Source organism: Thermobia domestica, chromosome 9, assembly GCF_964235325.1.
Source record: "Thermobia domestica chromosome 9, izTheDome1.hap1.1, whole genome shotgun sequence".
Classification (NCBI taxonomy): domain Eukaryota; kingdom Metazoa; phylum Arthropoda; class Insecta; order Zygentoma; family Lepismatidae; genus Thermobia; species Thermobia domestica.
Genome location: NC_137462.1, coordinates 73,993,911 through 74,011,184, shown reverse-complemented (window position 1 = coordinate 74,011,184; position 17,274 = coordinate 73,993,911). Strand labels below are relative to the sequence as shown.

General features: G+C 35.6%; 1 protein-coding gene across 1 annotated transcript in view; it reads left to right on the top strand.

Annotated features, from left to right (window-relative positions):
• Alg10 (alpha-1,2-glucosyltransferase Alg10) overlaps positions 1-17,274 on the top strand; it is a 47,008-nt gene that overhangs the window by 12,762 nt on the left and 16,972 nt on the right. Inside the window, exons 3-4 of the mRNA XM_081771361.1 lie at positions 4,695-4,860; positions 5,660-5,805. Coding sequence (XP_081627487.1) covers positions 4,695-4,860; positions 5,660-5,805 — 312 coding nt within the window. The remainder of the gene's footprint in view (positions 1-4,694; positions 4,861-5,659; positions 5,806-17,274) is intronic.

Genomic DNA, 17,274 nt, shown 5'->3' with positions numbered 1-17,274 from the left:
TGTGAAGGTCTGTGTTCAATTGACCCTCACACCGTGAGTTGAATGCGAATGGAAATAAGGAGAACGTCAGTTGTGGTGTGGGCATATCCAGCATACTACCTGGTTGTGGCAGTTCAGTTACACGGTGAACTTGCGTAAGGACAGAGTGAACATGGAACCTCCAAAGAGCGTCATAAGGGTGTGTGCAACGTACGAATTCAAACTGGAATCAAACGTCGCTGCAGCGGGGTGGAATATATTCCAGGCCTTTGGTGAGGGTGTCGTAACTACGCGGACAGTGTAGGGTGGTTTAACAAGTTTAAGGACAGTGACGAAACACTCAAAGACGCACCACGTGCCGGAAGACCAACACATGTGCAAAATGAAGATCTTGAGGTAGCAATTGAGGCGAACAGTGGACAGACATGTGAGGAACTGGGGCCAACATTCAATGTGAGTGGAGAAACCATTCGGCAGCACCTCCATCAACTTGGGAAGCACTACAAGTTGGGTCTATGGGTCTCACATAATCGGACTCCGGGCCAGAAGACTACGCGAGCAGACACCTGTGTTTCTTTGCTGTCTCGTCTAAGGAAAGAGCCATTTCTGGACACGATGTTGACATGTGATGAGAAGTGGGTTCTGTACGAAGCTCCACACCGTGATCATCATTGGTTAAATTCCCATGAACCGGTTCTAAAACAGCTGAAACCAGTAATGCTGCAGAAAAGTCCTCCTGTGTGTTTGGTGGACTGCTCGCGACATCGTGCATCGGGAACTGCTACCGGCTGTCAGAGTAGAACATCAATGCAACTGTGTACTGTCAGCAGTTGAGCCGTGTCCAAGAAAAACTCAAAATCCTGGAGCCAGCACTTCTGAATCGCTAAGGGGTCCTGTGACGGGACAACGCTAAGCCCTATATGGCTAGAATAACCCGGGACACTATTATAAGCTTTGGAGGGGAAGCACTATTGCATCCGCCATACTCCCCGGACATTGTACCGTCCGATTATCACCTGTTCCAGTCCTTCGACACTGACCTTAGAGGTCTCCAGTTCAACTCCGTAGTAGAAGTGCAAAATGCACTTGATACCTTCTTCGCTTCACGGCAAACCAAGTTCTACCGCGAAGGAATCCATGTCCATCCCGAACGTTGGCAGAAGGTCGTTGATACTGGTACTATTTTTGATCATCCAGGTACGTCTTAGGTGACATATCGATGCTCTAAGGTGATAGGTCAAAAAGCGACAGAACTTTCTTCGTTACTTTTATACATAGTATATAAAACTAGTGTATAGGTTCTAGTATCTCGAGTTCGGGAAGTCGGAATGTCAAAATTCTTTCAGCTTTTCGCTCATTTTGGTCTAGTTTAAGAAATAGATAAAAATCAAATGGGTTTCTTTTTGCTTCCGTGGTCACTTTATGTTCGAATATCTCGAGTTCCGACATTCGAAATGTCAAAATTCCTTCAGATTCATGTTCCTCGTGGTCTAATTTACAAATATATGGGAATCAGGTGGGGTCCAGTTTGCTTCCCTGCAGCCGAAAAGGCTTTTGAAAGTATAATCAAAGAAATAACTTTAAAAAAAGTGCGAAGGATCCCAGTTCAGTATTTGTAACACACAAGTTCACATCAGTACTTACGGTTTAGAACCCCCCCCCCCCCATTTTTTTGATTTTGAAATATGGCAACCCTAATATAGCTGTGACTTGTACAACCATCGAACTATTCCTTTCGCACAGTACTGCACATATTACCATAATGCAAATATGTCTTAGAGCAAATAAAAAAAAAAGTTAAAACACATATAAATCTATACAATTGTCTCGATTGATACATGTTTTCACAAAACAGCAAACATTGTTTCTGCTTTTAAAAGGACAAACGCGGTTTCGCTTATAAAACCGCAAACACGGTTTCGGGCGGCTTTCGCTTTCAAAAAGAGCTTTTGCGGTTTCCGTTTGGAAATCCACTTTTGCGGTTTCGGTTTTGAAAACCGCATTTGCTGTTTCGTTATTGAAATATTCTGAAAACTGGGTTTTCTCAAAAACCGCAAATGTCACAAAAATTCGACAGCACTAGTTTGCACCCTAGAGAAGTTATCCTCTACCTGGACCCAAATTCGGGACATTTTGATTACAAAGACGACGAGTGTGCTAACTGTGTAAAAAGAATACCTGGTTAAAAAAAAAAGAAAGGAAAAAAAAACCCATTGATCTTGAAATGAAATGAAATCTTTTAGTTAAACGTCCCACGATTAGGCTAAGGGAGACGATGATTGAAGCAAGTGAATAGTGATGGAAGAATTGGTGGAATGAGAAAGTGGGAGGAAACGGGAGTACCCCGCGGAAACCCATGGAAACGATGTTGTCCACCACAAACGTACTTGGGGGCGCGGTGGCTCAGTGGTAGAGAGTTCACCTCCGGTGCTTGGGGTCCCTGGTTCGATCCCAGCTCGCGCCGTGTGGACTTTGTGGTGGACAAACACCGTGTGCGCTGGTTTTCTCGAGGTTCTCCCGTTTCCTCCCACTTTCTTCATTCCACCATTTCACTCATTTCTCATTATCACCGTCAGGGGCCGCGGTGGCTCAGTGGTAGAGCGTTCACCTCTGGTGCTTGGGGTCCCGGGTTCGATCCCAGCCCCCGCCAAGTGGACTTTGTGGTGGACAAACACCATGTGCGTGGGTTTTCTCGGGGTTCTCCCGTTTCCTCCCACTTTCTTCATTCCACCATTTCATTCATCACTCATCATCACCGTCTCCTTTAGCCTAACCGGCATAACCGTGGGACGTAAAACTCAAAGATTTCATTTCATTTCATTTCATTATCACCGTCTCCTTTAGCCTAACCGGCATAACCGTGGGACGTTAAACTTAAAGATTTCGTTTCTTTTTTTTTTTTCACAAACGTACTTGGCCAGGGATCGAACTAAGACTCCACGCACCAGAGGTAAGCTTTCTACTACTGAGCTACCGTGCCCCTCAATATTGATCTTGTGTAAAGAGTCATTTGAGAAGGACAAAAAGATACACAACTACACAAGTGAAATCACTGTACAGTTATACACACTATTAAAATGAATTGATAATTTCAAAAGACTACAGAGTACAGAAGATCTAATTGAGTTTAAGTGTAGTTTACTGAATCAGAAATACAACGACGTAATTTAATTTGTGTATCAATGAAAGAACTGAAGAAAGATACGAATCATTTAAGCTCGCTCTGGTTCTGAACCGTTCATACGTATAAATATGCAGAAAAGGTTTATGTTCTTCTAGTTGGTTTGAGATATGTGGAAACGTCACCATGAAGTTCACACGATTTGTGGCATTTTTACTTTTAAATTTATTCTTTGGTTTAAGCTTTTTTTTTTTTTTTTTTTTTTTTTTTTTTTTTTTTTTTAAATACCTATTGAAAGTTGGACCCAACCCTGTCCAGAAGACATAAAATATGCTCACAATTTCGAACTCACTTAAAAAAGTCTCTTCTTAATTGCGCCTGATTTGTGTGTTCTTACTTAAGTTTTCTGTTTTTAATTTAATTTAATTTTTGTTTAATGGCAAGTTACAAAGAATCTTGTATGTTGTTTTAAAATTCCTGGTGAAATTAAATTTTTTAGTTTACCTCCTACGATTATACCTTTTAGGATAAAGACGACGGATAATTAGGGAAACTGAATGATAATGAAATTAATCACTCACGCTCACGCACAGGAATCGAACCCGGAACCACATGCATTAAATGCGCACGCGCTAGTCACTAGACCAGCGGTGAAGACTAATAACTTTTAGGTGATGTTCAATACAATCATGTCCATGGTGTAGTATTGCAAGCATTGGGTGAGAGTACTTCTCAGTTATGACCCGTTTTGAATGTATAATATTGAAATTTCGCTATAATAATAATAATAATATTAGTAATAATAATAATGAAAAAAGTAGTCTTATATGCATAAGTTTCACGTTTGGACAGGAAGTACGAACTATAAAAGTTTGGTAGAAATGCTCGAAACGAAGTCGACTAAGCCCTATTTAAAAGGTACAGCACGTCCTGACATTCTTTGGTAGATCGAAGAGGATTCTCAGTCGGAGTGGCCAGGTGATAAACTCAAATCTGGAACTTCTTGATTAGAAGCGTGAACTTTACAACTACACTATCCTTAAATGTTGCCCTTGTCAAGAAACTTGTCTGCTAGTTTACTTCTTCTGGTTAGGACATTTTTGTCTTCCTCCCTTTGTAACGCATATATATAATTAAATATTGCGATTCCAGTACATTTAAAATCACTTTACTATCCTCCACCAAAACTTACCACGATAATTTTTTCAATAAATTAAACTACTTTTACTTCTTTTAAATCTTGTATTTCCTTAATACTTATCATTCATTTCGCAGAAATTAAAAATACACTTTAATTAACTATTGCTTCCTCACTTATTACCTCTTTAACAGCATAAATAAAACAAGTTTAAACAAGTCTGGCCACAAGATTCATCATCATAAGGTACGAGACTATTGTCCTAGTTGCCCTATAACTAAATATACATAAACATTATCATTGCACCTTTTCTCTTCAAAATTAACAATGTGGAAAGTCGAGATTGTATATATAAGATAATTGATTGTATTCCATATTCTCGTATAAGAATTTTGCTTGTATAAATGCAATATTGTTGGAGTAGTTATGTGACTGATTTTTCCTTTCTTTCTTCAGGACCATGGCTTAATGAAAAATGTGATCTCTAGTATAAGCCTGGCGACTTTCCCTGTTTTGTATTTCTTTACTTTCCTTTACTATACGGACGTTCTCTCCACAACTGTAGTTCTGTTAACGTACTTGCTGCATCTTCATCAAATGGAATTTATGGCGTCTCTTACAGGTAAGACAAAAATGTAGATAAAAATACCTCATTCTTTCGAGTTTTAAGTTGCAATTTATCCTTTCTATATCATTCGTTAATTTTGCTTATGTACAGTAGACACAGGAGTAGCCAGCTCGCGCCTATCCGACCTCCGTACTATCCGGTCTTGTTTTATTTCATCATAATTAAATGAGGAAAGCAAAGCGTTGCATTTGCAACATTGCCGTAGCATTGGAAACGGGCGTCTACTACGATCCTCCTACGTGTTGTGTGCAAAATACAAGTTGTGACTGGAAAAGAGCAGCGTTCTGCTCCTGTTCATTGTTTCGTTAGTATGTAACGGACCTCAATACAATAAGTTTGCCGCTGTTGCTGATTATAACTGTACAGTACGTACAGTACTGTAGTCGTAAATTATTCTTGGGGTATGCTTAATGTTTTTTTAAGTGTATTATAGTGAAGACACTCGATGGGTGATAAACGAAAAAAGTTGTAGTGACTGTGGAGGAGACTATTCATAGAACTCCAGCCTATTCGGCCTGCCTTTCCGCCACATTAAGCCGGATACTCGAGAGTCTACTGTAGTTCACATTTAAGCTTAAGTGTTGCATACTGGAAAAAAAAAAAATCATATATAGTATAACGCTTCAACGTGGGAGTTATAATTTTCATTAGATCTTTTTGAAGTTAATAATTCGTAGTAAAAATATAATACTGTATCAACTAGATCGTTGTACTATAAGTTTTATAATGTTCCAACGTTTCTTTTAATAAAGTCACCGTTTTTAAGTTTTTCCATGCTTTTATTTTCACTTAGGTTTGGTGGCTGTTGTAGTTCGTCAAACAAACATTATATGGGTTATATTTGTTGCTGTGGAAGCTGGGACTTGGGTTCTAAAAAGTCACGTATATAACATAAAACGTAAGAAGTCAATAAGTGTGCATACATGGAACGAATTGTGGGTAAGTTCTGAAAATCTTTTGTATATAAATAAACGTGTGATAAGAACGTAAGAAGATATCTATTTATCTTTGTACTCACAATGACCTAATTATCGAAATGTCTTATTTTTCATCCTGAGAGAAGATAGTTTTAAGCGTAAAAATAACATAAGGGCAAAAAAAAAAAAAATTTAAAAAAAATTAAAAAAATAAAAAAATAATAAAAGATCAACAAATGAAAAATCATAAATCCTAACTATGTATAGAACTACATGAACTGACGTAAAATAAAGGAGTACTTCCGGTTGACGTGGAAAGTTGAAATTTGGCGTGATTATAGCTTTCAGGGACAAACCCACAGGTAAATTGTCAAAAGTGCATACTTTTTAATTTTTAGGGGATCTAAAGGAGACATGAAAAAATTCCCCCATGCTATTTAAATGTTCCTTTTTTTGAACCTATAATCTCATGTTTTAGGTACTTCGAATTGGAATAAAAACTTGAAATTCGGAATGCTTGTACGTTTTCCTTAGCATTAGCTAAATAAATCACTAAAAACAGAAATTTCCAACTTAAGTGTGGTTTTATTTGGAACTGAAAAATCTTACACCCCAAAATTATTGGGTACTTCCTGTAGGGGTACAGTGATTAAATTTGACATGATTGTAGCTTTTCTGGACTAATCGTCAGGAAAATTGCCAAAAGTGAATATTATTAAGTTTTATGGGGTCTAAAGGGGCGATGAAGAAATTCTCCGTTATTTAAATTGGCCTTTCTTTAGACCTATAATCTCATGTTTTAGGTACTTGGAATTGGAATAAAAGTTTGATATTCGCTATGCTTGTACGTTTTCGTTAGCGTTACCTAAGTAAATCACTAAAATAAAAATTTCCAACTGTAGAGTGGTTTTATGGAAAACAAAAATCTTTCCCATGTTATTTATATGGGACATCTTCTACACCCCAAAACGTTTAGGCACTTCCGGCAGGATTAGAATGATAAAAATTGGCATTATTGTAGCCTTTTAGGACTAACTCACAGAAAAATTGCCAAAAGTGAATATTTTAAAATTTTAACGGGTCTAAAGGACGGATGAAGAAATTCCAGTGTTACTTAAATGGGCGTTTTCTTGGGATAGAAAATTTTATCATTTAGATAGTTGAAATAGGAAAATAAACTTGAAATTTGGTAGAATTGTGGGATTAAGAGGTGCGAGCCCATAGACCGAGTAAACGCGGATCTGGGGCGAAGCCCTCAGCTAGCTAACGCTAGTTTATCATCTAAATTTGTGTAGTATCGTAACAATATTGTAATAATTACATCCTTATAGTAATTAAGACATAACATCAGTGCTTACCACTCAAGAAATTGAGAAAGGATTTCTTGTTAGGACAGTATATGCACTTCAAAAAGTTTATATATATATATATATATATATATATATATATATATATATATATATATATATATATATATATATATATATATATATATTTATTTACGTTTAGTAAGATATTACTTTCATCTGAGTATTTATAAAATATTTTTCATATAAGTTACCTTGTAAAAGTGACATGTGACATTAAAACACGCAATTTATCAGGGTGTCTATCGGTCACGAAAGTCATGAAAAAGTCACGGTCATGAAAGACCAGAAAACGGTCATGAAACCAGAAAACGGTCATGAAAGTCAAGAAAAAGTCACAAAATTTAGCTTTTGGGTCACTATTTTTTAAAATCTGTACAAATGTAATTACAGCAATATATATATATATATATATATATATATATATATATATATTTTTGTTACTGTAATGTAATTTTGTTCTATAAAACGTCAAAATTCACCACAAAAATTCCTACGGTCGGCTTTAGATGCTACCAAATCGCAAGCAAAGCACGCTTCTATCGCATGCATGAACATTCGGTCTAATTCGGACTAAAATTTGCTCTTGTGATGTTACAAAATTTTATGGTTTGGTAAAGTAAAGGTCACGGAAAAGTCACGAAATTTCATTTAAGAATTTTAGTAGACACCCTGTATAATACGATGAAAACGTTATACGTAGAGACGAAAGAATAAGTTGTGATACAGGGAGCAGGTTTTTTTTGTAAAATGGAAATATGTGTAATTTTAGTGGCAGGTACCTATACTACATATGAGGGTTTTTTGACAATTTACATTAAGAATCTCAACCTAACTATGTGTGGCACTCAACTCAGTGGCTAAGGTATTAATATGTTATTCCAACTTTTGTTTGTAGTATAATTAATGGAAGGACAAACATACGAGACTATTTTGATTTGAACAACGGGATTATTAAAATTAAATTCGGACATGAACGATATTTAGCAGGAGTGCCCACAATTGGTTCGATCGCAATTCGCGCCAAATGGTCTTTGTGGTGGTTAAATACAGTATTTTTTTTTTTTTTTTAATATTGTTCACATTGTGCATTGATTCATTTACATGGTGATACACAAACAGTTGACATTTTTGAAATTTAAATGGAAGAAAAAACAAGCTGTAGTCGGTGTTTAACGATGCACAAATGCGTTCTATAGTTCTTGTGAATACTAGTTGGTGACCTGTCGCTAGGCGTGGTCAAGTAAATGTGTCCGTTACTCATTAGTCAGTAAGAACGGTTGTTTGTCCGACACTGGTTTTTGATTGATATTTAGGTCATTGGCGATGTCATGACTCGACTTTTGCTGTGCATGGTCGCTTACTGCGAAGAGCATCTAGGACATAGAAATTTCGTGAACGAAAGTGGCTGAACCATCTTTTGGCTGTTGCTTTTGATAACGTTATTTGCTTAAACAGTAGAAATTTCTTCACTGGCCTGCGCAGCATTTACGCTTTATCAAAATACAAGTGTAGCGCAGTTTTGCAGATAGTTAACTTTTCCTCACGGCGCAATACCTTACGTCAGATTTAAGAATTCCAATACTTTTTGCAGATGTAGTAGCTTCAACTGGCAAATTACGTTCAGCTTGACCCGCTGTGACACATATACCCTGAGATTCGGGGTCTCCAACGCTATCTCTTGCTCTGAAAACTCAGTACTTTTTGGATTATCTGATATTAATAATTAAAATCAGTGCTTACTTTAATTAAACTCGAAATGTACTTAGTTCGCTCTTCCAGATTGGTGAAAAAAATCGTATTAAACTTCTAATTTTGCTGGCAGTGTTGTCAAGATTTAGGTAACGCAAGGTATTTTGTAGAGATAGGATTTACTTGAACTAAATATTTATAAAAATTAATAAAGCGTCTTGCTGCTTCAGAAAATGAATCTTTGTTTTTCTTGTGTGGCTGATAGTAACAATGATGAAGGTGTCAATTATATTATTCTAAATACAGTGGTGCCCCCCTTATGTCCATGACGCACCCCCCCCCCCCCCCGCAGTTGTCTATCCGTAGGTGTTCTTCCATGAATAAAAATCTTTTCCGATTAATTTTTACATCCCCTCAAACATTTATATAGATTTTTAATCCCCTCCAAATATTTCAATGACGCAGTTTGCATCATAGCCCCCCTTTGTGGGCACTCCTGCTAAATATCGTTCATGTCCGAATTTAATTTTAATAATCCCGTTGTTCTAATCAAAATAGTCTCGTATGTTTGTCCTTTCATTAATTATACTACAAACAAAAGTTGGAATAACATATTAACACCTTAGCCACTGTCACCAAGAACTGAAGAATAAAGATTTATTCTCTGCAGCAGCAAAATGTTTTTTTTAAACATTTAGTTCAAATATATTCTGTCCCCACAAAATATCTTTTCTTACCTTAGCCGTGACAAGGCTGACAGCTGTCAGTGAAAATTTTCGTTTAAGATATTTTTTAAGAAAATTGGTTTGTCAAATTCCTTTATATATTTACCCTCTCTGTCCGCCAGCCCGGGAGAATAAAAGTCCCGAGAACTACTTGATGATTACAATTAATTTGGGGGGGGGGGGAATAGAGGGTCAAATGAAAGGAATCGAGTTCGTTGATTATGTTGATATTCAAACTGGAAATGGTAGAAATTAACAATTTCCGTTGTTTTTTTTAACGTTGATCCAGTGTTCGAATTGGAAAAAACGACAGAGGCGGTATGTTTTATTACGATTTTGATTCGATATATCGGTTATCTAAATGTTAACATACAGTGAGGATATGTTGCCTAAAAAATTGCATTACCATTTCTATGACTGAAAACCATTGGAGAGCTTCTCTGTAGTTACAAGGAAGGGGGGGGGGGAGACATGGAGAGAATGATCCCCTGTCAACAACTTTCTGAAAAAAGAAATCTCCTTATGTTGTTATCTATATATATAAAAGAGAACGTACAAATCCTTTGTGAACTCATCACGCTAATACGGCTGAACCGATTTCTTTCATTTTTGGGGGGTTGTTAGGATTTGGACCCTAGATGGTTTTTATCATATCACATTAATTTTTAATTACCAGTGTCTTGAGATAATGGACCATTCAAGTCTCCATAGTTCATCATAGGTAAAAATAAACGTATGTATATGCAACCCGCATGACCACGTGACTCGGCGGGTTAACATAAATGACAGGCGCTTGCAATTTGAAAGCGAAAAAGTAAAAATTATCTAAGTAACAAAGTTTATTGCGTTCCGGGGTGACCGCAGCGAAGCGGGGTGAACGCTGCTAGTAGAGAATAATACACGAAAATGCTCAAGAAGCAAGTTTTTATACTAACAATTTCCTGCGGGAAAAATCCCGAACCCTCCCACTTTACTGAGGAGTATTCTAAAGCTCCGGAAGATCCGCCCCCGCAGCAGACAACCCCTAAATCCGCCAATGATGAAAACACGCACACATAAGAAAGAAACAATTCAATATTGTACATCAAAACATAAACTTGATAAACTTCTTTGAAGACACCACTTTTTAAAAACAAAAGATAGGAAAATGATTTTAAAAAATGTCGGTGTTATCAACTTAGAATTATTTCTACATAAGAAATAAAATCTTTTTACGTGCGAAGCTGTTCGTCAATTATTGTGTATAAATATGAATTTATTAAAGGTATTTTATCATCTGTCTCTAATGACGGTATGTCTTGATCACTGAAAGGCGGTATGGCATACCACCGCATACCGTCTCACTTCGACCACTGCGTTGATCGTAAAAGTTGTAATCGTGGATTATATCGTAAAAATTGTAATAGAAAGCGACAAGTGGTTTGCTGCAATCAATTAAGCGTCTTAAGAATACATTTCATCTCCATTCTTAACTGTAGTGAAATTGGAAGTGGATTTTTTGTCTGTTCAAATCGATTTAGAATTCTAAGAATAGGCACTATCTTCTCTGTTAATTCTGTATTCAAACCGAAAGTGGCAGAAATTAACCGCACTTTAGGTTTTTAACATTGATTGGTATAGGGTAAAATCAGTAGTAGGTAGCTAGAAGTGGTTTTCTGCAGTCTGGAGGATATTTTCTACAGGGTGTCTACTGATACTCGAAATACTTGAATTATACTGGAATTTAATTTTGATAGTGGAAATATACTGGGATTTTGATCCACATACTGGAAAAATTTGTCAACAATACTTTGTGTGTGTGTGTGATTGTTTTAATAGTCTTAGAAACAATTTTGTATCCATTAAGATTATAATTTTTTCCAAAGCAAGAGTTGTATACATTTTGGAATTAGACATTTAAAGCAATGGGTAGAGTGGAGGGCTGTGAAGGGAATTGGGAGGCCCTTTAAAAACGGTAAAAAATCATTGTATTTCAAAAAAATCAAGACTAACTAAATTTATTAAAAATAAAATATTCTTTTGATGGTAAAACAATTACAAACCTAAAATTATTAAGAGTGTGATTATTCTAAAGTAACTTTAAAAAATAATTAAATTAGGTATTGGAATTTTGCTGATGGTTGTACTGAATATACTGGAATTTTGAGAATGAAACTCAGTAGACACCCTGTTCTATCTTCACTCTAATACTCTAGTAAAACCGAAAGTTGTAGAAATTACAACTACTTACATTTTCAATACTAATTGAGAAAATATCACGCCATACAAACCAAACTCCGTCACGTGGTGTACACGTGACATTGCTTCTTGTTTAAAGGTATCTATAATAATCTAGAGGAGTGAAGTTAGTATATCTTGAGTTTATTGTTAAGATTGTTCTCCAAGCTGTTTATATTATATTGAAGTTAGTTTGTTTAATTTACTAAGAGTAGTCTATTCATGTCTCTCATATGTATTAAATGGAAAAAATCTCATAAAAGACTTTATCAAGATTTAATATAAGATGCAACTACACAGTAGAATTTATTTAGCAATTTTTAGTTTCCGTTTCGGTTAACTGAAGATTGTGGCACATAGAAGTTTCTCAGTTGCGGAAAGTGACTTACCAATAATCGCAGAATTTCTACGATGATGATGATGGTGAGTTTCCATTTTTTTGCTGGAGTCATTTCTAGAAAGGGAAAGGACTAAATACATTTAGCATTTTATTTACTTATCAAAGTCTTAAATACTTTTTTTTAAAAAAAACATTTTAAATAATATTTCATCAAGCATATTCCGCATCTTGTTCGTAACATTGGCCCGGTTGAAGTCAGAAAATGTAAGGTAGACATAAATTCTGTATGTTTCTGTATACATGTATCTTATTTTATATTTTGGAATGTGTGTTTGACAAGTGATTTTTCTTTGGCAATTGTGAGTTTCTCGCGCAAATGATGCAGCCATTTGTGATAGCTCTTTATTGTGTTATATATATATATATATAATTTTACAATTAGAAAGAATATATTAAATCTTTTAGTTCTACTTGTGTTGTTAACATACAGAGATTACATTATTTTATTTTTATATGTCACCTGTTATTATTAAGTATTCTGCTTTTCAGCAGGTCCAGGGACTAATGAGTTTTTTTTTCTTAATTTTCAGTTAGTCCTGGAAATGTTTCTTTCATGTTTCTTGATTTTCAGCTTCCTCTTTTAACTCCCAGTATGTTCTTGTATTTTATCAAATCATCGCTCATTTGTGTTCTTCCTATTTCTCCCATTCCTTCCATGTTTCCTTCTAAGGCAGTATAACAAAAATACACTTTCTTCGCTAGATGTGTCCAATCAAATTGGCCTTTCTACGAAGGATACTGGCTAGAAGTGTCCTCTTCTCTCTTATCCGTTTTAAAACATCTTCGTTGGTTACTCTCTCTCTCCATTTTATCACCTTCATTTTCCTCCAACACCACGTTTCGAAGCTCTCTAAATATTTCTTCTCTTACTTCCGTAATGTCCAAGTCTTTGAACCATACAGTCCAATAATCGGTATATAGCACTTGATCAATTTCTTCCTTAGTCCAATATTAAGCCTGTTAATTAAGAGTAATCTTTTCTTGTTGAATGCTTCTTTGGCTATGGCAATTCTTGACCTGTTCTTTTTGGTACAGTAAACGTCTCTCGTCAAAATACTTTCCAGATACTTGAAATAATCGACCTCTTCAAGTTGATTTCCATTCCATGTAACTTTTCAGTGTCAGGTATTTTGTCTATCATCTCCTGTAGTCCTTCGGCTCTGGCTGTATTAATCGTATCATCGGCATACCTGTACGGAAGCCGAGACCGCTGGCAAGTAACCTTACAAATGTTGATTTGTCTATTGTATGTACATTAACAATAGATAGAAGCTGTCGTCATAGCTGTTAGCAGGTGCAACAACTGATTATCGTGTATAATGCCATCAAAATGTAAAGTATTCGTATAGTTGTAAACTTACTTGTAAGACTTAACGCTGCTAGAGTAAAATAAATGGAAGTTGTTGTTGCGCAGTTCAACTCAAAAAACATGCGAGATTTAAAATCAACAGAAACAAATGACAATCAACACAATAAATGACAAGGTAGGCCTACTAAAGAAAATAACAAATGTGAATGTACTGCATCTGAATTTTTGAATATACTGTACGAAGAGTTATTTGCCTTAAAAAGTGAAGTAGGCTATTTGAAAGTAGAAAACGTTGAACTACTATCTAATGTAAAACAAATAAGTGAACAGGTTAATTTTGCAGTGCAAGGTGCTACTGGAGAAGTTAAGCAGCAGGTAGGATATAGTAGCAGGAGTGAAAATAAATCTAAAAGGTTGAAAAATAGTAAGGTCAAAACAAAGGAAGCATTGAAAACTAAATACTCGATTCCCGTGGAAAACCGGTATGAGCTACTGGACATCGAAGTGACAAATCAAAATCGAAAAGTATAAAGTGTGCAAGGCAAACAAGAAACAATAAACATACCCACGAAAACAATGCATGACGAAAAACGTTACGCTAGAGAGAAGAATAGCAAACCCAGTGAAAATAAGAAAATATTAATTCTAGGGGACAGCTACGCCAGAAACATAGTGGTTCTGTTAAAAGGCATATTAAGCAAAAATTATGAAGTGTCATGTATCACGAAGCCGGGTGCCACCATGAGTGAAATAATGAGAGACTGTTGTTCACTATGTAAGGATATGAGTATGAAAGACACACTATTAATTATTGGGGGAGGGAATGATGTTGCTTGTGTGAGGGGAAACAGAGGTGTGGTAGATTTGAACAAGTGTCTAAATATATTAAAAAACACCAACGTAATTGTAGCAGCTTTTCCACATAGACATGACTTAGACGGTAATTCCTGTGTTAATGTACATTTAAAACAAACAGCAAAATTTCGAAAATATGTAAAGGTCATTGTAATGTAAGGTACGTTGATTTGGACTTTACGGAAAGACATAATTTCACTAGACACGGACTACGTTTAAATAACACCGGGAAACGTTCAATGTGCAATAAATTTGCTGAGCTCATAAAATTATCATCTGTGACCTTGACAAGTCTCATACCTTTGCCATGGCAAGCATCATTAGACAATAATGAAAATCTAGGGCCTGTAGTAACAGACAGTAGCAATACCGTATGCAAGAGCCTAGATACTTACTCCAATATTACCGGTAATGTAGACTGTAATGGTGTAGGAATAGATTGTATTGACAGAATTAGTTTAATACAGAGGACAAATATTGATCCGGTAGTTGATGTGAATTCAACAATCACCCAGACACCAACTGTGTGCAATCGACATTCGGCAAGAAAAAGAACAGTAAATAGAGATTAAATTTTTTTATGGTTAATGTAACTCACGAGTTATGCATATTTCATCAAAACGTTCAAGGTTTAACTACTGACAAAATAAATATACTGGATGTTTTACTTTCTGAGTTCACAAATGAAAAATGAAATGAAATGAAATAATTAACGTCCCACGGTTATGCCGGTTAGGCTAAAGGAGACGGTGATAATGAGAAATGAGTGAAATGGTGGAATGAAGAAAGTGGGAGGAAACGGGAGAATCCCAAGAAAACCCACGAGCACGGTGTTTGTGAGTTCACAAATGAGGTTAGCGTTCTTTGCATAACTAAACATTGTATGAAGCAATACGAGATTATGGTGACAATACCTTTTCAATACCTTTTCTGAGGTTACATTAGCAGCTGCATAGTGTAGATCAAATATGTTAAGGGGTGGAGCTAGTGTTTATTGCAGAAAAGGTATTGAAACCAAAATAATAACAAAATTTCATTATTTAAATAGGGATAAACATTTTGAATCTTGTGTAGTTGAATTATTAGCTCATAACCTGGTTATAATATGTGTTTATAGAACTCCTGACAGCGATCTGAATATTTTTATTCAAAACCTTGAAATAATTCTGGACTATTTTACTCAGTCTAATAAACATTTTGTTATAATAGGCGATCTGAGTGTCAACTTCCTTGTAACTGATATCGATCAACTCACGCTATTCCTAAACACGTATGACTTAACATCAATGTTTAATGTACCTACAAGAATTACATATCATAGTCGTACCGCACTCGATCAATTACTTTGTAGCAAAAAATATATAAACGGCACAGTTACAGTAGTAAATACTGGCTTCTCGGATCCATGAAGCTCAATTATTTCATTTAAATATTCCCATTGTACGAAAAACTAATCGAAACGGACACACGAAAGTCAAATCTGCATACACAAGAATATATAATGAAACAAATATCACCTATTTTAATTTTATACTAAGTAATGAAACCTGGGAGGAAATATACTCCAAAAAATCCATAAATGAAGCTGGAACATTTTCCATGACGCACGTACTCGTCACTACAGTGAGGCATTTCCTAGAAAACTTTGCCCTATTCCAATAAAAAATAACAAATCTTTGATAACACCTGCGATTAAAGTCTCTAGTAAGAAGTTAAGATCCTCAAATTTAGCATATAAGAGAGGCGAGTTAACAAGTAACATGACAGAGTACTATAAAAGGCATAAAAAGACTTACAAAAATATCTTAAAATTGGCAAAAACACGATATTACTCAACAGGCATAATAAAATCTGAAAATAAAACTGCCACATTATGGAGTAAAGTTAATGATCAAACTAATACTAAAGAACGATTAATTGAACAAAACATAGAAATCGAATCAAACGGCAATCTTACTAGCGGCCCATTTATTATTGCCAATCTTTTCAACAATCACTTTACGAATATTCAGAAAACTATGAGTCCAAATAGTCAGCCACCTTCAGAGCAATTATTGTTTAACAAAATAAATAACTCAATGTTTCTCCGTCCAGTGTCGGAAAATGAAATTTTAACAATAATTAAAAGATCTAAAAATAAATGGTCCACAGGTCTAGATGAAACACCAATGTCCATAGTTAAAAGAAGTAGCATTCATTTAGCAAGACCGTTACATTACTTAATAAATTTGTCTTTTCAACTCGGTAAATTTCCTGACAGATTAAAACATGCAAAAATTAAACCTCTACATAAAAAGGGCGCAAAAACAAGTGCAGATAATTTTAGACCGATCTCAATACTTTTTCCCTTCTCAAAGATATTTGAATCTGCAATACTTAACCAAATTGTTGCTTTTCTTTCCAAGCACAGCATTATTTCCACGTTGCAGCATGGATTTCAAAAGAACAAATCAACAACTACAGCAATGTATAATTATATTGAACAGGTACGGGAAGCATTGGATAAGGGGAAGAAGTGTTTAGGTATTTTTCTGGACTTGTCAAAGGCTTTTGATTTAGTACCCCATAATATGTTAATTGAAAAAATAAAAGCTTCTGGCTTACGCGGAGTCGTAAATGACTGGTTAAAATTCTGTCTGGAAAACCGGACTCAATCGGTCGAAATAATATACACGGATAAAGAAACGTCGTCCCGCAGTCATTTCTTGTCACATTCCAACCCAGTTTTATGCGGTGTTCCACAGGGCTCGGTTTTAGGACCTATCCTTTTCCTGCTATACGTTAATAATCTTCCTAACTACATTCACTCAGTGACGTCAACCTTATATGCAGACGATACAAGTATTCTCATTACAGGTGAAAATTATGACACACTACAACAGGAAATAAAAAAAACATAAACAACCAATTACAACAGTGGTTTACT